The sequence below is a fragment of the Xenopus laevis genome, chromosome 4L (assembly GCF_017654675.1).
Source record: "Xenopus laevis strain J_2021 chromosome 4L, Xenopus_laevis_v10.1, whole genome shotgun sequence".
Classification (NCBI taxonomy): Eukaryota; Metazoa; Chordata; class Amphibia; order Anura; family Pipidae; genus Xenopus; species Xenopus laevis.
The window spans coordinates 70,306,066-70,328,298 of NC_054377.1; the positions used below are offsets into that span (position 1 = coordinate 70,306,066).

General features: G+C 39.1%; 2 protein-coding genes across 2 annotated transcripts; one reads left to right on the forward strand and one right to left on the reverse strand.

The window, feature by feature from the left end:
* Positions 1–377: 377 nt before the first annotated feature.
* Positions 378–7,210, forward strand: znf319.L (zinc finger protein 319 L homeolog). The gene is made up of 3 exons (XM_018258093.2): positions 378–613; positions 2,868–2,963; positions 4,854–7,210. Exon 3 carries the CDS (start codon positions 5,292–5,294, stop codon positions 6,987–6,989), a length of 1,698 nt encoding a protein of 565 aa, XP_018113582.1. The 5' UTR covers positions 378–613; positions 2,868–2,963; positions 4,854–5,291; the 3' UTR covers positions 6,990–7,210.
* A 4,224-nt stretch (positions 7,211–11,434) lies between these two features.
* tepp.L (testis, prostate and placenta expressed L homeolog) lies at positions 11,435–21,661 on the reverse strand. Its single transcript, NM_001172203.1, is given in 8 exon segments — positions 11,435–11,493; positions 12,134–12,166; positions 13,265–13,329; positions 13,806–13,867; positions 16,263–16,437; positions 17,719–17,780; positions 19,091–19,295; positions 21,634–21,661. Coding segments are annotated over 7 exon segments (627 nt in total). The 5' UTR covers positions 19,290–19,295; positions 21,634–21,661; the 3' UTR covers positions 11,435–11,462.
* Positions 21,662–22,233: the final 572 nt, after the last annotated feature.

Genomic DNA, 22,233 nt, shown 5'->3' on the forward strand with positions numbered 1-22,233 from the left:
TGAAATGGGTGTGGTCAAACATTTGCACAAAGCAACTTTTTCTCCTTCTTTCCGTGTTTTGAATGTTGGAGGTATATGTTTTGGTCATATTGAAAGAGGAACTTTTAGCACAAAGCTGGAGCTCTGACTTGTGAGCAAACATTATAAAGTACTTCTGCAGAACTATTCAGAGCAGAGGATGTGGAAGGCATGTCAAGCAATGATACACGAAAGAAAATACTTCTTTCTCTTTTTTGTTCTTTAATAAAAGTATGAGGCGTCAAACAGATTGTGACAGACATCCCGCCAATTTCTAGCACCTTCCAACTAGGTAACGGTGTCTTTGTTCGTCACGCCCACAAGGCGGCTACGTGACGCGTCACTTTGCTTACGTGTAGTCGTGCGCAACAGTCTCGCGTGATGAGACGTGAGGCGTCGGGATTTTGTGTAAGACGGGAGGCAGAAGAGCTCGCAATTAACAGCTTTGCGGGACGTGTTAGTAGCCAACAGGGACATGTAAGAGGCTATTGGGAGTGTCCCGCGAAAAGCGGGAATGTTGTGCAGTATGCTGCTTGTGCTTCCAGCTGCAAGTATTCTGCCAACCTTGGAGTCCTGCCATGGGAAATCCTACATGGTGAGTATGAACACATCATTTGCCATTATGTTTGGGGGGAAATCAGACATTTGCAAAAGAAAACGAAAACCTACATAATGAAACTAGAAAGCCTAGTCATATTAAACGTGATATAAGGGTGTGGAGGTACCACCCACTGTCTCTTTGTCTGCATCTCCTTCCTCTGTTCTTAACATTATTATTGATACCCACTTTCCAGTCTTTCTGGTATCCCATTGTCACTGTCAGTGTGCTTTACAATTCAGTCAATTTCCTGCTTGATGTTTTTTCTCTGCTGCCAGTGGATGTGCACTCTTCTATGTGTGTGTGTGTTTTTTTATATATATATATATATATATATATATATATATATATATATATATATATATATACATATATACACACAAAAGCTGTGAATATCCTGTAAATTATATCCTTATAAACCGTGAGTTCTGAGGTCATCAGTTTTATTAAACAGTGATGTCAGTTCTGATGTCATTTCTGTCACATGACTCAATGAAACTTGTATATTATAATAAATAAAGTACCCCAGAGGGGTACTTTATTCAAAAAAAAAAAAAATATATATATATAAAGATAATACTGACAGTGCACATAGTTGACCACATTTTTGACACACAGGTGGTATACTAGCTCCTTTCCTATTCGCCTGACTGGGGGCCCCATAGGAATAGGGTCTGTGTTGAGCACAGACCAGTAATGAATTTCAATATATTTGTATTAAAAATAAGCATATTTTTTCCCCAACATTTAGCAGCCCCTAAAGTGATTTTTTTTATGGGACCAACAATAGTTTTACAACTGCCTAACACACATTAGATTCCTCTGTGCTAAGGAAACAGTAATAGTGGCTGCACAAAGTGTTAAACTGCCCGTAGATGTGCAGATTATAGCCTACTGTCGGCGAAAAATCGTACGTGACAATCTTTCGACCTGCTACTAACCATTCAGATTAATATAAAGTAGTAAAGAGAACAAATCACACGATGCTTGGGCCATTGATTGACAGATGGCAGGTGTACGAAAGTTATGTCAAATAGTTATGACAAATAGTGATGGTTTCCGATTAATATTGTCAAATAGGCAATACATTTTGTCGGTAGCCAATATAAAACTTTTAACCTGTCCGATCGACTGATCGCCATGGTATGAAAAATGCTGGGACGCTCCACACATGATCCAAAAATCAAACAAACCGTCTTTGTCTATAGCCAGTTTTACATGGATGACACTAGGGAAAGTGTTTTGGCCAGCTCAGAAACATCCAAAACTTCTCATTGCTGCTCTCAGTGACTTGGATAGGAAATACATGGCAATGCTAGTTCCTATTCATTAGCAGGGGTGGTTTAAAGTATTTTTTTCAGCCTGCCAAAAACAACTATAGGTGCCATACCATGTTTTAAGTTGTGTTATACACTTACATGTACTTATAGAGGGATTCGCTTTATAAAAGGCACTTTTTGATGTCTTTTGGCAAATCTGCATGCTCTGAGGTGATGCAAAACAATTGCACAATTTACGGTGTAAATTAGCGATTTATGTGACCTTGATGCAAGCCTTCATTTTACACAGTTTTATAAATACGTCTCTTGATGTTGCAGTCAGGCAACAGTGCTCACTCAGGCTCTGGGCCAAATATATGTGTGGAGCTGAATTGGTGCAAAGAGATTGCTCTGCAGTAATCAATGGAATTGTAAACTGTATTTTTCATAATGACTACACCAGAATAATGTTATTGATATAGCTCACCCTGATGATCTAAACTGAATGTTGAATACAATCTGTATAAACACAAAAATCAATATAATTACACGACTAAGTACTATAATAAACTTTTGGGATTGTCCTGCACATTGTGTTACAAAAGCTTTCCGCTACATATACTACTAGTTGGGGGGTCTGCTGATATAAGGTTGCACCACTGACAACAGCTACTGCACTGAAGCATAACTGCATTTGTGCTGGCAAGTAAGCATTACAGTGCAGCATATCACTTTGTTTCCTAGTTAAATTGCCATTCACAGGCTTTTGTTTTTTCAGTATTCAGAGCTTGATGTTGTCCCAAAAGCATTATGGTGAGCATTTAAGAGGGTCAGATATGGTATAATTGTGATTTGCATTTGGTAAAAAACTGGTTTGTTTAGGTTTGCTTCATATGAACTTGTAATCAGGTTCTGCTAAGTCAATTTTGGATAATAATAGTTATTGTCACAATTATTAATTATTATAATTAAGTATATTGTTTCCCCTTCAGGTATGACTACAAGATGCTGTAGCTTGATATTGTGCATCTTTCCTTGAAATGTATAATCAGAGAACCCGCTGCAGTCTTTGAAGAGGGCACAAAATGGTAATGTTTATTTCCAAATTCTACACACGCTTTCAGCAGCCTAGGACATTGTTTTCAATCTATACTGCGTATCACAATTTTATTTGTGCGTGTGTTTTTTTTTATTAGAAGGCAATGTTTAAATTGTAAAATATGTTGTTTCCTACAATATGGAACAGTTCAGAAACATTCAGTTTGGCAACAAAATAAGTTACTTTGGGTCATTTCCTGTTTACTTGAGTGGGAAGCTCTGTGAGTAGCCCGGGTTTTCACACAACTTGTCCATTTGTTATGCACAACAATTTCAAGCTTTTCCAGCAATTATTTTAGCTCCAGTTTGCAGTTTTGGCAATCTGATTGCTAGGGTCCAAATCACCCTAGCAACCATGCATTGATTTAAATAAGACACTGGAATATGAATAGGAGAGGACCTGAATAGAAAGATGAGTAATACAAAGTAGCAATAACAATCAATTTTTAAGTTTTTAGAGAGCATTTGATTTTTTGATAAGGTCAGTGACCCCCATTTGAAATTCAGGGAAAAAGCGAATAATTAAAACATCTATAAAAAAAAAAACCATAAAGAAGACCAATTGAAAAGTTGTTTAGAACTGTCCATTCTAGAGCATACTAAAAGTTAACTTAAAGGTGAACCACCCTGTTAAAGGAATACTGACGGTCGGTATCATGCACCCATAAACTTGCCCCCACAGCAGTCATACTAACTGCAGATGTCACATTGTGATGGCAGTTGCAGCTGTTGGAGACAAACTTCAGAATTGCAGAGAGAGATAAATGCTTATTTAAGATTTTATTCTCCTTGTCCTTATGCTTTTGACACTTTCATATGGTTGAATCAGTAATATAAACAGCAAATTAGAGGTTGAGCAGCAAATTCAAGGTTGCATGAGGTTTCTATGTGTCCCGATCATGGCTGGCTTTGTACCAGTAACACAGTGAGCCCCAACCAATGGCTTGTGAGCAAAATTTTGCTCACCGATCCATTTGATGTTGCTCACAGGGATCTCAAAGCAGATGCTTATTTTTTAATTCCTAGCTTGTAGTCAAGTTTTGAAGGCACAAAGGCCATGTGAACTATTGAACAGAGCATTCTGCAGGCTGACAGTTCACATGGTGCTGCCAAATAGCCAATCACAGCCCTTATTTGGCACTCCTTATGAACATTTTTTCATGCTTGTGTTACTCCCCAAATCTTTTTACATTCAAATATGGCTCACCAGTAAAAAGGTTGGGGACCCCTGCCAGTAACAAATTACTATTCATCTTATACGTTCCACCTTGACTTGTACATTAATAGTATGGTATATCTCTCAAGTGCTCTCGTGCAAGCAACTCTACAAGCAAATGCTACCAGTCTCATGCATCCTAAATATTGTCCACCTTACATTAAATAACTGAATTCTGACCCATAGCAAGTGGAGAGGTACATGGTTCAACCTGTACAAGATTCTGTTCAAGATCATCTACTTTAAAATGACTTTGATAAGTTGTATTGAAAATGGGGAAAACAGCTTATGTATTATGTTTTAAATTAGCTGTATGTGAAATGGAGACATTTACCCCAGTCTAAGAAATCTGGTTTTGGAGGAATAGGAAAAGAATATGTATCTGAAAGATTTAAAGCATGTACAATAATTTGAATACAATTTATTACACCATGTAGGTAATCAACTGAACACTCTTTTATTGTCCTTATTCTATACTGCTGCTGAATATATTCATTCTGTTTAATGTACAAATATATGAACACAGTGTTAACGTTTACAGTGTAGTAAATAGATTTAGAGATCTGTTTTTCAGTGGGGAAACCGTAGTATGGTCAGGCTGCTGTTATGAGTATCTGTAACTTATATTGAAGTTGTCTAAAGCCACTAATTTTCCTTCTTCTAGTTGTATGCCCTGTGACCCGAGCTGGCCCAAGACAACGATGGGTATCTGTGCCATCACTCCAGAGTCTCCCCACACCACCACCCTTTCTGAAAGAGTTTAATGGTGGACACAGACCAGGCGACACTGGAAAATTGAGAAGATACAAGTAGCCGGTCTTATAACAAGTCACTTGATCAGTGCATACAACAATAAACATATTTTTTGGATCTGTGTCCCATTCCCCTTTCAAAAATATTTGCCCCTTAAGAGGCAGTCGTAGTCCAGGCCCTGCCTATGACTCATTTCTGCATTAATCAGTCTGGTATGACATCACTGACATGATCTGCTTTTCTGCATTAGGACTGTGTTCATTGACTTTTGAAACTGCTTTCTATTGGCACTGCACACCAAACTATTAAACATCCTAAATCCATTGGAACACCTCTCCATCACACAAGTATGTCAGAGGGCTGGCCTCAAGCACAGGTTGCCCCTCCCAATTTGCAGCCCTCACAGCAACAACCTTCACAACATCCTGGAGCAGAACACCCTATTCCCACTCCAGGCTCTGCAGAGAGTTCTCTGGGCTGTGCTGTTTATGGGATTCTACTACAACCAGATTTGGGCATTCATCACCACCCCTTGCCACCCAGTGAACCCCTACAGAAATGTGGTCTGTGTGGACATGACCTGTCACACTTGCAAAATCCACAAGAGCATCAGTGTATGGCCTCAGCAAGCCATGACCGTTCTTTCCAGTGTACACAATGTTTGAAGATCTTTCACCAGGCCACAGAACTCTTGGAGCACCAGTGTTCACAGGTGGAACAGAAACCTTTTGTATGTGGTGTATGCAAGATGGGTTTCTCGCTCCTCACTTCACTAGCTCAGCATCACAGCGTGCATAATGGTGGCTCTCTAAAGTGTTCTATCTGTGAAAAAACGTACAAAGCCACTGAAGCAGAGCGGGTCTGCATACCCACTGTCCCTCCTCCACCAGCTCCTCCTGCCCAGTTAGCACAGGAATCCCATGATAAACCCTTTTGTTGCACTTTGTGCCAAAAACCTTTTAAGCATCTGTCAGAGTTGTCTCGGCATGAGAGGGTGCACACAGGAGAGAAACCATACAAGTGCACATTGTGTGACAAAAGTTTTAGCCAATCCTCACATCTTGTACACCACAAGAGAACACACAGCTCAGAGAGACCATACAAGTGCACAGTTTGTGATAAAAGCTTCAAACACAGATCACATCTGTTGCGCCACATGTATGCTCATGCTGGTGAGCAGCTGTTTCAGTGCCAGACTTGCCAGTTACGTTTCAAAGAATCGTCACAGCTACTTCAGCACCCGTGCACACCAGCAGGAGAGAGACCTTTTCGCTGCAGTGTTTGCCAGAAAACCTTCCGCCGGCCATCTGACCTAAGACAACATGAGCGTACACATAGTGAAGAAAGGCCCTTCCACTGCGACCTTTGTCAAATGAGTTTCAAGCAGCAGTATGCATTGATGAGGCATAGAAGGACACACAAAGTAGAGGACCCTTCCAAATGCACCTTATGTGAAAAGGGTATGGTACAGCCATCACAACTTTTGTTTCACCAGCACGGGGCTGAGAGCATTTTCAAGTGCAATGCTTGCCAGCGTGGTTTTAGTCAGTCCCAGGAATTACTGCGGCACAAATGCGGGCAAAACACTGCTAACCGACCTTTCCAGTGCAGTGTATGCCACAAAGCATACAAGCGTTCTTCTGCCTTACAAAAACATCAGACTACACACTGTGCAGAAAAGCCTTTACGATGCACTGGCTGTGAGCGCAGGTTCTTTTCCTCCTCTGAGTTTGTACAGCATCGCTGTGACCCAGCACGAGAGAAACCATTAAAGTGTTCAGATTGTGAAAAACGTTTCAAATATGCATCAGACCTTCAGAGGCATACGCGAGTACATACTGGCGAAAAACCATACAAATGCTTATCTTGTGACAAGAGTTTCAAGCAACGGGAACATCTCAATAAGCATCAAAGTGTGCACAACAGAGAGCAACAGTACAAATGCTTATGGTGTGGAGAGCGATTTCATGAACTGGGACAGTTACAGGAGCATAGTGCTCAACACACTGCAGATAGCACGTATCAGGTGGCAGCATGTCTGCCTTGAAAATATTCCCTTACCACTTTGTATTACTAAACCATCACCTGATTTACATACACATGCCATCTTACTTCTCCCAAGCCTGTGTTAATAGCTAGTAGTACCATGTGATCAAACATTCTCCAATGTATAAGCATCTTGTAGAAACTAAACTAGGTGGGCAGAAAATACCGCACTGCAGTCATCCAAAGATACATGCGCTTTTTAAAATAAAATTAGACCTAAAATCTTCCTGGTGGTTCTTTTAGCCCTAATAACATCTGCAGATAGGATAGCATTGTGTTGTTAGAGCCAAGTCACCTTAGAAGTTTCTCAATCCTAACTCGTTTTCGACAGGTTATACCATGAGAACATTTTATAAATGGAAAGAATATGTTGTAAAATATCTGTAAGCACTCACATTAGTAATACAGGTAAGGGACCTGTTATCACAATAATGGGTCCTTCTGTAATTTGGATCTCCATACTTTAGGCGGCAGATTTATCAAAATGTGAGTTTAGAGCTTAAAGCGATACTGACACATTCCTAGAAAGATCATAGGAACGTGTCATTGTCAAGTAAATGCTGCACCCGTATTTGTTCCCCCTCAAAGCCGCCCCCAGTCCCACAAACCTGCATTAACGCAACCCTCCGACACTGCTAAAAGGTCTTCGGTGCTGTTTCAGGGACGCTGTGCTGGGACTTCAGCCTATAGGATAGGATCACTCCACCCCCAGCCCAGCGTCACTGAAGCAACACGGAAGCTCCGTGAGTAGTGTCAGCAGGTCGGCTGCACAAAGGTTTGCGGGCCGCTTTGAGGGGAACTATTCCTGATGCAGCACATACTTGATACTGACACTTTCCTATGATTTTTATAGGAATGTGTCGGTATTGCTTTAATGTATAAAAACTCACCCACATTCTATTCATTCATATGGGATTTTTAGAACAGTATTAAATGGTGAGGTCTAACTTTCACCCACTGATAAATACTGTTCTAAAAATCCCATAGGAATGAATAGAACATAGGCGAGTTTTTATGTATTAAGCTCTAAACTCACATTTTGATAAATCTGCTACTAATTTTACAAAAAAAAAATTCAAACATTAAGGGGGTCATTTATTAGGTTTTGAGTTGTTTTCCACTAAATTAGAGTTTTTGAGGTGAAAACTCACATTTTCGGATTTAAAAAATGTAGCCCTGTTTTTTTTTTTGCTTTCTCAGAACGCCATAAAAACTCTACTTCAAGGGCACCTGTTGGGCGAAAATATTTTTCCAACAGTAGTGGTGTTTTTTTTTTTTTTAAAAAATTGCCCCCCCTCCTGCCAGTGCTAGTACACTCGCTGCCATTTTATGCAGAGCTTCTGACGTAACGTGCATAAAGAGCAAGTTGCAGCATTTGCTCATTATGCGCATGCATGTGCCCAAACATGTCAGCTTAATCCGGGAGCTCCCTCTAGGTGCAGGTGTCTTAGCCCTGGCGGGGCAATTTTAAAAGAGAAACACTACTGTTACTCCTTCTATTCTCTTTCGCTAGCGTTACTTCGGCAATCAAAGTGAACTTGCACTAGCGTTGGCTAATTTGCATACGGCAGGAAATTATAAAGTTGAATGGACGTAAATGTTGCAGCAAATACATTACACAAGTCCAGGGAACCTTAATAAAGAAAATAGAGTTGTTTACATTCTACAAGCATCATTATTCATCAACAAGCACATAGACTTACAATGCAAGGTCTGGCTAATTTATGACTGAAAAAAATAAAAAAAGCAATGGATCAAGGACAGGCTTTTGAAGTACTCCAGTGACAATACTGGTCAAACTAGAAAATGTTTAGCACCACTCTAATTTATCCTTCATTCAGTTTTTTATTTTAGTACAGATAGCAGGTAGTCATACTGTATATACCTAAACTTATTTAAAGCCTGTTCTGTGCATCAAATGCTTTAGCATCTACAGCATCTCCAAGGTCCAGGTTTCTGCTCAAACTGAAGGAATACCATGAAGAAACCGCACTCTCACAGATTACACAGACGGGCATAGTAAAAGAACTGCAGACTATTTTAGGCAAATAAAGTACATAACATACGAGTTTCGTTCACTGCATGATTAAGTGCTTTAGTGCTCAGAGGACAACTACATTACAGAATCTATTGCATATATAACAATGTACAGTACTCATATTGTTGTAGATCACAATATTTCACTATCTCACTTTATATCCCCCTCCAAAAGCTATCTTACCATAGAGAATAGTTTCCTGTTTGAAAAATGGCAGCATGTTAGAAAATCTCTTGTTAAATTGCCAGGCAACAAAGCATAACAGAAGAAAAAATAAAGCTACTTGGCAAATGCAGTGCTCTGGAGCCAATACCATCAGGACTGTTGTATACCTTCAAATTGTATTCTCTTTTTAACTTCCTCCTAAGTCAAACGTATCAAATTGGGTCGTTTAAAAAGGAGCAGCAGTATGTTATTACTGTACTTTCATCACAAACATATCTTCGTTGGTGTTATCTTTGGTAGGCATGCACCGAATGCACTATTTTGGATTCGGCTGAACCCCCAAATCCTTTGTAAAAGATTTGGCCAAATACCGAATTTGCATATACAAAATTAGGGGTGGGAAGGGGAGAACATCTTTTATTTCCTTGTTTTGTGACAAAAAGTCACTCAATTTCCCTCCCCGCACCTAATTTGCATATGCAAATTCAGATTTAGTTCGACTAGCAGAAGGATTTGGTCGAATCCTGGCCAAATCCGGAACCATATCCTGGATTCGGTGCATCCCTAATCCTTGGGTGCATTTTGAGTAAGACTTTCCCTGCTCACTTTAATGAAATCTTTTACCACTCTTTGCACTTTTTCCTGGTTATAATCCCGTTCTACAAAGCTCCCAACTAATCTGTCAAAGGTTTATTGGTATGCTGGGGCACCTGCCACTAATCATTTAGCCTCAGAAATTGTCATTTTGAAATAGCCTTAATAATTGTTGTGTTGTGATCGCTTTGGGTGTTTGACCCATCATGTATTGCAATTACATTTATAAAGCAAATTTACTTGTAGGTAATTTCACTTTTAAACTTGATAGTAGAGTCCGTTGTCTTCACATATCTTTGCTTTGAGCCTGCCATAGCCGTAAACTGTTGTCCACAAACCTATGCATTTATGTTCTCTTTATATGTGTTGTTCTTGATAAATAGGTTCTGCTCAATTTTATGCATAAACATATTTGCAAATGAAGGAGTGAATGCTGCTTCCACCAACATCCCTTGCTGTTGCTGGTAAAACTGATTACAAATATAAAGTAGTTTTTATTTAATACCAATTTAAACAGTCAATGATGAAATATACCTTTTGGGTTAGAAGTCCTGTCATGTAATACTTCTAAAAAGCATCACCTATAACCTTGGGTTAAGTGAACTGTCCCTGTTAAGTAAAGGTCTGGGGTTTGTTCCTTCTTGTACCACCAGTTTGGTGGACTGGGAAAAAGAGAGAGAGAAATTTCTAATATGAATTTTAAGGATGTAATGCCTAGGAGTGAACCTAAACCATTTAAGGTAGAACTTGACTTCATACCATACATTAAGGGGCAGATTTATTAAGGGTCCAAATTCTCAAACCCAAATTATGAATTATCCCAACTTGATTCAAGTTTTAATTCGAATTTCGAATGCACGAGTTTTCAGGATAACCCCCGCTCCACATGCCTGCACGCAAGCAGAAGCTGTACATTTAAGAGCAGAAAATGGAGCTGGGCAACAGAGTGACTCGGTCTGCAAAACATTTTTACCATTGTTTTTGGTTGCACATTGCCCCTTCTTTTGCCAGATATTGATTGCTAATTCTAGGCCATGTGTTTAATTCTGATAAAGTGATTATAAGGCTACACAAGTATAATGCAAGGTAAATCGGCAACAATCTAAAAACAATAGCATTTTATGCAAGTCTGAAACTACAAACTAACACCTTGACAAAAGCTATGGTAGCAAAGCAAGAGGGAAAATGTATATGTTCACCTCTTATAATTTATATATAATACACAAGAGCCATGAATATCCTTTAAATTATATCCTTATAAGCACTGCTTAGTGATGTCATTTCTATCACATGACTTACTAAAACTTGTGTATTATAATAAATGAAGTAGCCCCTATTGTAAAATATGAGAAAATATTAGAAGTCATCTTGGAGTTCTGTGACATTTACATGGTCATGCAACTCCTTGTATTTTACAATAGGGGGAAGTTACTGTTTTAAATACTATACAAATAATATACACAAATACATTACAAATAATAAATACAAGAAGCAAAATAAAAGATGGTCATGTTTACCAGGTAGTAAATTTAGTTAAACCTTTTTTGATAACATTTACTATGTATACCTTTCCCCGGTGAAAAAAATGACAGCATTCTGGACTAATCTGTTTCTTTATTGTATTATTTTTTTTTTTTTTTTTTAATTCTGCTCCTCTTCATGTGCTCTGCCTATTCTTTACCGCCATGGATGAATGGAAGAATTCAAACTAAGGGTAGAAAAGGTAAAAAATGCAATTTTGTAATTTGGATTTTAAAAAAAATCTGAGATCTGGTTTTAAAATCCTAAGAGCATAGTGTGTAAACCTATTCATAGTATGCAATTATCAAATTATACAAATCATAAACATCTTAACAACATAACTGGAGCTTTTGGAGTTTTGAGTTAAAGAAGGTGTTTGGCCAGAAAGGCAACATGTTGGTGCTAGAAAGATAAAATTGAAAAACATCAAGAAATTGGAAGTAATAACATTTCACAAGAGAGATTATGAACATAGGTGGAGACTAGAAAACTTTCATGGAAGTTTTAAAAAGAAACCAATTCCATGTTTAAATATACAGTCCTAGGTTCTCCTATTGATACATGGCCTCCCACGATAATAAACTCGGAATAGCAAGATTTAAAATCGAAATTACTTTCTTAATAATAGCAATCACTTGCTTCCAGGTAATCTGCAAAATTGCAATTTCCCTATAAAATGTGTAAATTCGTCTTAAGCATCTCCTACAGTATGTATGTAAACGTGTGCTGCCCTCTGACTGTTAGGGACTATTTTCTAGGACAAATTATTAGGCATCACTGATGTACCTGGCATATTGCCAAATACTACCTAACATTTTTATGGATACCTGCATAGATTCCCAGCTGAACGGAATGTGTTTCTGAAAGAGAAGAGTAAGGCACGTTTTAGTATATACCGTATATACTCGTGTATAAGCCGACCCGTGTATAAGCCGAGGTACCTAATTTACCTAAGAAAACTGGAAAAATTTATTGACTCGTGTATAAGCCTAGGGGCTGATTGAAAATCAATCTGTACCTGCACCCACTGAATAACAATGAAAGGTAGGCCTGCCCACAGTTTAAAAAAAAAAAATTGTAAGCACACCAGTCACAGTAAAATAACTTATAACTCAACCAGGGGCAGAGAGATGGAGAGATGCAGCAACTACATACGAGGCTCCTTCTGCGGCCCCAACAGTGTGCAGGACACATGTAAATGTTTACAGTCCGCAGCAAGAGCTTTGAAATTCCTCTGCTTATTTTGGTCACAAACTCTTCTAGGAGAATATGGCCTGGATGGGGGAAGGGGGTCCAATAATCCCATTATTATAAATAAGCCCCTGTTTAGCAGTTGGTGCTGCCATGCTGGTTCCTGTAGGGAGAAGATAATCCATATAGAATACAGGGCTAGCAGTGGGTGCTGGGAAATAACACAACACTTTATACAAAAGGGCCCTGGTCCTGCTACCTCCATGCCTGAATATGGTCAGGACTCTGTGACTGACTGTCACGATCGCCGCCCGGAGCAGGTCCAGGAGCTCCGGGCGGCGCGTCCTTCCCTGCCGGCGTCCTTCCAAAATGGCGGCGCCCATGGCCGCCACGTGGGTAGAGGCGCCAGCGCCGCTACCCACGTGGCGGCCATGGGCGCCGCCATTTTGGGAGCGACGCCGGCAGGGAAGGACGCGCCGCCCGGAGCTCCTGGACCTGCTCCGGGCGGCGATCGTGACAGTCAGTCACAGAGTCCTGATGCGCTATGGGAGAGGGAGGTGTGTTGGGGCCGCAGAAGGAGCCTCGTATCCGGTGAGGGATTGGCTACAGTATCCGGTGAGGGATTGGCTACAGTATGTGCGTATGACCCGCGTATAAGCCGAGGTTGAGTTTTTCAGCACATTTTGGGTGCTGAAAAACTCGGCTTATACGCGAGTATATACGGTAGTTGAAAGAGTTGGAGTGTAGTGGCTGTAATAAATACTCACAGTGTTTCCACAGGCACAGGTGATGGTCCATATTTGTCTAGTGATGGATTTTGCTGCAGACAGTACTAGAACAAGATGTTTTATAAGAAGTGCAAAGAAATATACTTTAATCCACATAGTATAGAACATGGGAAGCGCCTTCTGTAAGCAAAGTTAAAGGGGATGTCCACCCAAATATATGGATGTACAATGTTTTTGCATAATTATAGAAAATGTATTTCCAAGCAACTTTTAAATTAAAAATGTTCAATGATTTTAAAGTTATATATTAATGAAGCTGTATTTGTTGGTCTTTATAGTTCCCTCCTGTTTAATTTACTGCTCAGCTTTGTATCATTGCTCCTATATTGGAAGATGCAACTGAAGATTGGGGGGAGGGAAACAGTGCAAGTGGCAACTTGGTCAGAGAAAATATTTTGCTTTAGAGGTCAGTTCTATTCAGTTTAATAAGTGGTAGTTCCTGAGATTAGAATTAGTGCACATATTATCAGGCAGAAGGCTAACACAATACACACACTGCTCCTAATGAACCTTTTCTTACCTTCCATGAGCGGGAGCCATCAGTGGGGAGGAAGCACACGGCATACCCTCTGTAACCTAAAACTGCATGCAAAGAGCAATGTGTAAAATTGCAAGCTCTGCAGACTATTCGGGTTATTAGCACCATTGGCACTAATATTCTTTTAAAGGCAGCATATTTTATTTTTTATATCATTTTCTTTGATGAGCACTGTACATATGTATTGTTATATAAAAACAAAAGGGATAATTTGGGTCTGCAAGTGCCGTTGCAGTCCCTGCGATTAAAGGAACAATAACATCAAAAAACAAAAGTGTTTTAAAGTAATAAAATATAATGCAGTGTTGCCCTGCACTGGTACAACTGATGTGTTTTCTTAAGAAACACTACTATTGTTTATATGAATAAGCTGCTGTGTAGCAATGGGGGCAGACATTCAAAGGAGGAAAAGGCTCAGGTTACAAAATGTGCCCCTGGCACCTCCTTATAGTTGTGCGCTGTGCCGCTCAGTCCTTTCTTATGTTCCAAATGAAGCGCTACTGTGCCTATTGACTCAAGGAAACCATGTAGTTACCACCACCTCCTGACTAGGTTTCCCTTTTTGGCCAGCATCAATAGGCGCAGCACATTTGTGCTTAAAGAAGCAGTCACTTGCACATCGGACCCATTATACATGGTGTATGCAGATTTATTCATTTTCAGATTCAATTTCAAAATCAGAAAAAATGGATTGCATTAATTTGTGGGGAAAAAAACGATCACTATGAAAATCACAATGTTCCACTGTTTTACAAATTTGGCTTTTCAAAGTTAAGTCTAAATAAGTGATAAGTCTAAATAATTTGGGTTTGGATAAATGCTATTCACTACTTTTCCCATGTGTTGTTGCTGTGACTTAAATGAACTGTATTTAACTCAATATTTTTGATAAATAAGCTCAAAATCTAGGGAGAGGAAAATGGCATTTTTTTCCGCCATTGTGATGTTAAGAAAATTTAAGATCAAAATTTGAGAAAAATGCAATCTCAAATTTTATGGTGTTTAAAATCATAATCGCAGTAGAAAAAATACATATGCTGTAGCATTTTTATGAAAACTCTCCAATCGAGTTAAGTCACAATGACAACTAATTGGAAAATACTTTTTCCATTCATTCTCAATCAAGTTGATAAAGCATGATTGTGCAAAATCTTTATTTTTCCGATTGCTTGAATGCAGAAGATATATTTTCCATTGATTTCTATTTGCATCATAGGGTGACTAGTGTAGTGGGGGACATGCACGAAAACACTTAGGGGCAAATTCCCTAACCGGCGAAAAAGCGCCAGTGACGGCTATGCAGCCATCGCAACACTTTGACAGGCATAAATTCAACAGGACAACGCAAATTCACTAAAGTGCGAAGTTGCATCCAGGGTGCCAAACACTGGCGAATTTTCGCTAGCGTTACTTCGGCAATCAAAGCGAAGATGTTCTAGCGTTGCCTAATTTGCTTACGGCGGGAAATGATAAAGTTACATGGACGTATATGTTGCAGCAAATTACATTACACAAGTCCAAGGAACCTTAATAAAGACAATAGAGTTGTTATAATGCCCTGCACATGAGCCCTGTATAGTTAATGTTCCATATGTTAGAAAATGGAGAGGGGACCTGGTTACCCCAAAAGATTTTTACGGACCATTGCAGGCTATCACTCTGAAAAAAGGAAAAGATGCCAGCGTTTTTTGGGACGTAGAAAAAATTTGCACTAAAAATTGAGTAAGTCCTATGCATTACATTGCACTTCGACTGGTCTGAGCTGGCAAAGGCAAGTCTGGCTATTGCGGTAACGTTCAGTAAAATCCACATCTTACTGAATTTGCAGAGTTACGTCCATTCGCCAGAGCGAAAATTCACCTGGCGTTAGAGTGCGAAGCAACGCTAGATTCTATCTCTTTCGCTAGCGAAGTGACATCTGCGCCCGTTAGGAAACTGGCGAAGTTCTGAAATGATGTCACAATGGCGAATTTTCACTTCGCTCCTTTATGGAATCTGCCCCTTGTTTTGGTAAACAGAATCCAGTTGACTAGGAATGGTCTGCAATGACCTTACTGTTGGCTAACTTTGCATTTGCTTCAAATTTGTGACATTATATACAGTAGGACCCTGATTTTATATTTTTATAGGGGCAAGAAAAATGTAAAATCTGGGAAAATGACAAAAATACAATATATATGGTGGGACCACAGAAAAAAAGTGTAAAATTAGGTACAATCAGGGTATGTAAAATTTCACTGTAATTCTAATCTGTATTGTACTGAGGCTTTATATACTAATATTATTATTATTAACACATATTTATAAAGCTCCAACGTATTCTGCAGAGCTGTACAATAAATGGGTGTATACATTAAACATACAAAACAACCAATAACCATTGCAAGAGGTAGAGCGAGCCCTGCTCAAAAGATGTTAAAACTTCTGCAACACATTTACCTTGTTTTTTGAGGTCCTTCATCGGAAATTCCCCAGAGGATGAGCTACGCTGTGACCAGTCGGCAGCTGCACTGGTGAATCTGCTCCATTCCTCCTGGCTTGTGCTTTGGGCCAGTGGTGCCATTGTACCTGTGGCAAATCTTTTTGCTATCTGTCGTCCTGTGTCTGTGATCTCCTGGTGAAAGAAGATTAATGTTGTCAGTAATCCATTAAAGTTTGTATTTGGGCCTGAAATTATTAATGTTTAGTAAAGTAACTGTGGAAATAACCTGCTTAAAATGGTATTGATGTGATGGAAGGCACATAGGCTTCCCTCTTCCTGCCCCTACTCATCTCCTATATTGTTTATCATTCAGAAGGCAAACACAGGCTGCACTCTGCACCTCACATTGGATTTTTATCTGTAGTAAGGTGCAGCACACAACTAGACCCTGGATGTAAGTGTTCTTTGAATAAGCACGAAGGACTGCACTTAACATAAGCCTGGAATTTTGCAGTAAGCACACAAATCCTGCATCCCCAGTACAGGTATTGGATCTGTTATCCAGAAACCCGTTATCCAGAAAGCTCCAAATTATGGAATGGCTGTCTCTCATAGACTCCATTTTGTCCAAATAATCCAAATGTTTAAAAATGATTTCCCTCTTCTCTGTAATAATAAAACAGTACCTTGTACTTGATCCCAACTAAGTTATAATTAATCCTTATTGGAATCAAAACCAGCCTATTGGGTTTATTTAATGTTTATATGATTTTTCTAGTAGACTCAGGGACGTATTTATATTAAAGCACCCGAGGGCCTGTGCCTAGGACGGCAGGTTTTGGAGGCGGCCCTCGGGTACCTATAAATTTATTTTTTAAACTTAAAAAAAAAAAAATCACCCAGCCTCTTCCATGGATTCCCATATGAAATCCGGTGAAAGGGTGAGGGGGCCGGGCTAGTTGGCGGAAGTGACATCATGCGCACACATTGTGTGACGTTATTTCCTAGACGTCCGCGCGTATGACGCCATGCCCACGACGCAGTACCATCACGCACACGCCAAGTAGGGGTCGTGTTTAGGTCCGGTGCCTAAGGCAGCATCGCACCTAAATACAGTCCTGAGTAGACTTAAGGTATTAAGATCTAAATTATGCAAAGATCTGCTATCTGGAAAGCCCCAGGTCCCAAGCATTCTGGATAACAGGTCCCATACCCGTACCACATGCAGCCAGTACTTGTACACTGTGCTTCCAAAATAGAACCACCATGGTTGCTATGAACTCCGGAATGGCTTCTAGGTATTGCAAAATTCAGTTCTCTGTTGAAAGCAGGTGCTGGTTCAGAAAAAAACAACCAGCCCATCTCTGACATCATGAAAGGGGGAGTGAGAACCACAGGCTTGCTTTAGTGAGAGATAAATGTATATTATATGTATATTTATAAAATAAAAATAAATAACTGAGTTTCACTCACAAGTGATGGGAGCCGATGATCTGGAGCAGCAACAGATGTAAATCTTGCATTCCTAAAGTTTTCTGCAAGATACCAAATCATACATTAATCATCCATGTAAGTAAATGAGCCCCAGTATATTTAATAATCTTGAAGGGATTCACCTGAAAACAAAACAATTATCCTTACAACATGTAATGCATATATGATAGTTCACACAAAATAAATAGCAATGGGTAACCCTGCATTTCAATGGCCTCGAGTGCCAGTGTATTTCTATACTATTTATGACAGTTCCCAATGCCCATGTCAGCTGGAAACATAGGGGCATATTTACTAAAGTGCACATTTTTTCCTCATGTATCTACCCATAGTTTGTATATTCACTAGGCATTCAATGAATTCACTGTTTTAGGATTCGGCTGAATCCTTTATGAAAGATCTGGCCAAATACCGAACTTAATCGGAACCCTAATTTGCATATGTATATTAGGAAAATATGTAGGAAGGCGAACTGTACAGTCAAAAAATCCTTGACTTTTTTGTTTGTTTGAGGAAAAGTTGTGTCAGTTTTTGGACTCAGTTCAGCCAAGCACTGGGATTCAGCCAAATCCTACTGAAAAAAGCCAAATTCCCAACCAAATCCTGGATTCAGTGCATCCCCAGTATTCACTTAAAATTGTAGTTACACCATTGTGGGCAATATAATTAATTGCATAAAATGGAATTAATTGCATAAAACTATGTGTGTGTGATATTAATATGGAGGATATGATGTAGATAAAGAGATGCTGGATCTTTATAAAGGTAGTTTGCCAGAATGGACCTGACTGAATTACCTTTGGTGAAACATTTCTATGGTGCCCTTGATAAATTGCCATATTTTCACACTGATGCAATTATGCCTGATCAAAAGATTTTTCACCAATGTGAAGTTAAAAGAATATTGACCAAAATCTGTTGTACTCATGTTTTATTAAATTGCCTGCGTTGTGAATATTTGTTTTCGGCTAATGATGCGTAACCTATCCACCACATTCACATACACAGCTTAGGCTCTTCCAATACTTTGGAGCAAAAAATATGTTTTTTCTCTACATCCTTCTCTCAGTATCTCTTCAGAGGGACTACATTTAAACATTATTATCTTTAATACTTAAAGAGGATTCACATTTAAATTACTATTAGCCCGTATCCCTGTACTGGTGGGTTCAAACAAAGGACTCATCTTTAAATTTCACCTGCAGTGGTTTCAGCACAGCCTCTGCTCATTTTCTTTGCACTGTTCATAATGTTCCCACATTATGAACAGTGCTGGGGAAATAAGCAGAGGCTGTGCTGAAACCACTGCAGGTGAAATTTAAAGATGATTTTACCGGACTTATCATCTTACCTTGAGTAAATGGTGTGCTGGTTCTTGAATGCTGTTCGCTTAGCTTGTGCACCACACTATCCATTTCCATTCGGCGAAGGGTGGGTTGAAAAGGATGATACAGTGCATGTTTCACCCCTGCCAGTTTGTGCCGTGAGCTGATAGGAGCAGGGGCAATCCAGCACCCACCTGATCTGTAACCATACCTCTCTTGAGACATCACTACCTAGAGTGAGTTTACAGGGATGATTTATTTAAAATAAACAGCAGCTTACAATGAATTAGGTTTTTACATAACTTAAGCACAAGGATATCAGACGGGAGCGCTCATTATGAGTTAGGTCCATAGAGAACAGGATGGGCCATACAGAATAAATATATATTAAAGGGTGTGTCCCCTTTAAGTTAACTTTTAGTATGTTATAAAATGGCCAATTCTAAGCAACTTTACAATTGGACTTTATTATTTATTTTTTATAGTTTTTGCCTCCTTCTGACTTCCAGCTTTCAACTAGGGGGGGCACTGACCACTATCTGAAAAAACAAATGCTCTGTAAGGCTACAAATTTATTGTCATTGCTACTTTTTATTACTCACCTTTCTATTTAGTCCCTCTCCTATTCATATTCCAGTGTCTTATTAAAATCAATGCATGGTTGATAGGTTAATTTGAAAGTTTTTGGGGCGATCCGACGCGCTGAGACAAGTCACATGCGACAGAAATAAGGTGAGAGTTGAGGCAGCATGCAGCTTCTGCATCTGACAGTTGTGTCGCGGCGGATTAACGCTGCGACGGATCCGACATTTCTGTCTCTCACCTTATTTCCGACTCAGCGCGTCGGATGGCGCCAAAAACATCCGTGTAGTCCTACCCTTAGGCATGTTAATTTTCTTAATATATTGATACTGGGTTGAGTGCAGAGCACCTTGTCTTTGTCTGTATGATTTTTGGGGTCACAGCCTCATTGCAATTTCCCTTTTTTGCTATAATTTATACAGCAGTGGCCAGTTCTATATTGTAGATGCCACCCTTCCCAGCCACAGTCTGGTGATCCCATTGGTGGCCAATAAAAGGGAAACCATTTAGGAGTTTTACCCTTAAATGCAAGTAAGTTGCAGGTAAAACTTAGTCCTTTCATAAATGTATAACAAAGCAGTAGAATTCTTAAAGAATCAGATGCAAGTCGAGTGTAGGAACTGGCCACACCAGGGATGACAATGCACAAAATGTCTTTAATGTCCTTAATTTATTTATTATGAGTACAGAGAACCTCTTGACTTTGTCTGTATGCATATTAATGTTTATGGTTATGAACAGGCCAGATTTATGGGAAGGTCGCAAAGGCCTGGGCCTAGGGTGGCAAGATTTTAGGGGCGGCATGCTGCCCAGCCACATTCTTTTGTCTCTGGAACCACTATGGATGCGCTGCTCTTTAAATCTCCTGTGAACCTAATTACCAGTGCTCCAGCAGGAATCTGCATATACATGCACGCTCACATAGTGGGGGGAGATGAAGAACCTCTGTTCTAGGGGCGGGCAAATTAGAAATCCGGGCCTGGTTTTGAAAGAAAATAACAGAGGGCTAGAGGCCACCCAAATAAAATCAATTTCTGGTTTGCTCATTTTTCCCTTAGTTATAATTTAACACTACTTTGCTAGTGGTGGGCAGACAGAAAGTGCTGGGGAGGGAGACTAAGCTAAGGCCTTCAATTCAGTGCTTGTTACTAACCCCCAAAAAAATAGCCCTCACCTCTGCCATCTGTATTTTAAAGGTTAAGGTAGAAAGGATAAAGAACAAACAATAAGCTGTTAGTACAGGCATGGGACCGGTTATTGAAAATGCTAAAGGGGTTTTTCAGGGATCTTTCCGTAATTTGAATCTCCATACCTTCAGTCTACTAAAAAATTATTTAAACATTAATTAAACCCAATAGGAGTGTTTTGCCTCCAATAACGTTTAATTGCAGTATATCTTAGTTGGGATCAACTAAGAAAAAGTAATTAATTTTTAAACATTTTAATTATTTTATATATATATATATATATATATATATATTTCTGATATCTTGCCATTATTTGCAAAAGTTTGCTCTACAAATGCATATTGTGTGCTTTGATGTGCTGTAATATGCTGTAGTCTGATTTATAAAATGTAATCCAGGCAGTTTATGTAGGGATTTGGAATATTATCCAGGGCTTCAGAGTGGCATTGGAAGGAAAAGCTTCAGGGACTGCAGGTCAGCACTATAAAATGTCACTCTAAATAATATATTATTATCTAACAATATTTAATGTGCCAGTTGTATTCAATCTGCATAATATGTGATAAATTATAGTAAACATTCCTGTGTCTTGAAACCCTGTCATATAAAACACCCTATTGGTTTTGCAGTAATGGGATAATATGCAGCTGTGCTAGAAAAACATGGTAGCTATTACATATGGCATAACATTGTGCTAGGCATACATAGAATACCTAAGTGCATAATAATGACTACAGCATACCAATGTGTCTAATGCAAGAGATATTGCTTAATATCAGATAATGTTCCTGTCTTCTCACCTCTTGCAGGTCTCAAGCCTGTCTGGAATCAGCCCTTGTTTAACTTCTGTCTGTGTTGGTGACAACTAGTTACCAGGCAATCAGTTGCTAAGGGACAGAAGCACTGCAAAGCTGTATATGTTCTTTTTTCCATACGCTTGTATTTGTGTGTGTATCTATATATCTATATATCTATATATATATATATATATATATATATATATATATATATATATATATAATGTATGTACGCACAAATGAGTTGCTCATTGCACAGTGTGAAATTAATTAAACAAATATTGCATGTGGAGAAAAATGGTGGAATATTATTGTGAATTCAAGCAGCTATATATGTATGTTTCTGACATTTTTTTTAAAACAAATAACTCTTCTGTATCAGTTAACATTACAGGTGCAGGTAAGGGATTTATTATTCGGGGTGGTTGCTAGACTGAATCTGTCATTTGCAGTATCATGCAATTAAATGTTAAATAAAACCCTTAGCTTAGTTGACATCATGTAACCAGTACTGTCTTATATTACAGAAAAGTTTTCTGGATAATGAGGTTTTGACATTAAAACCCATACCTGCATATCACAGGTCTTTCTCTAGTCTAGAGC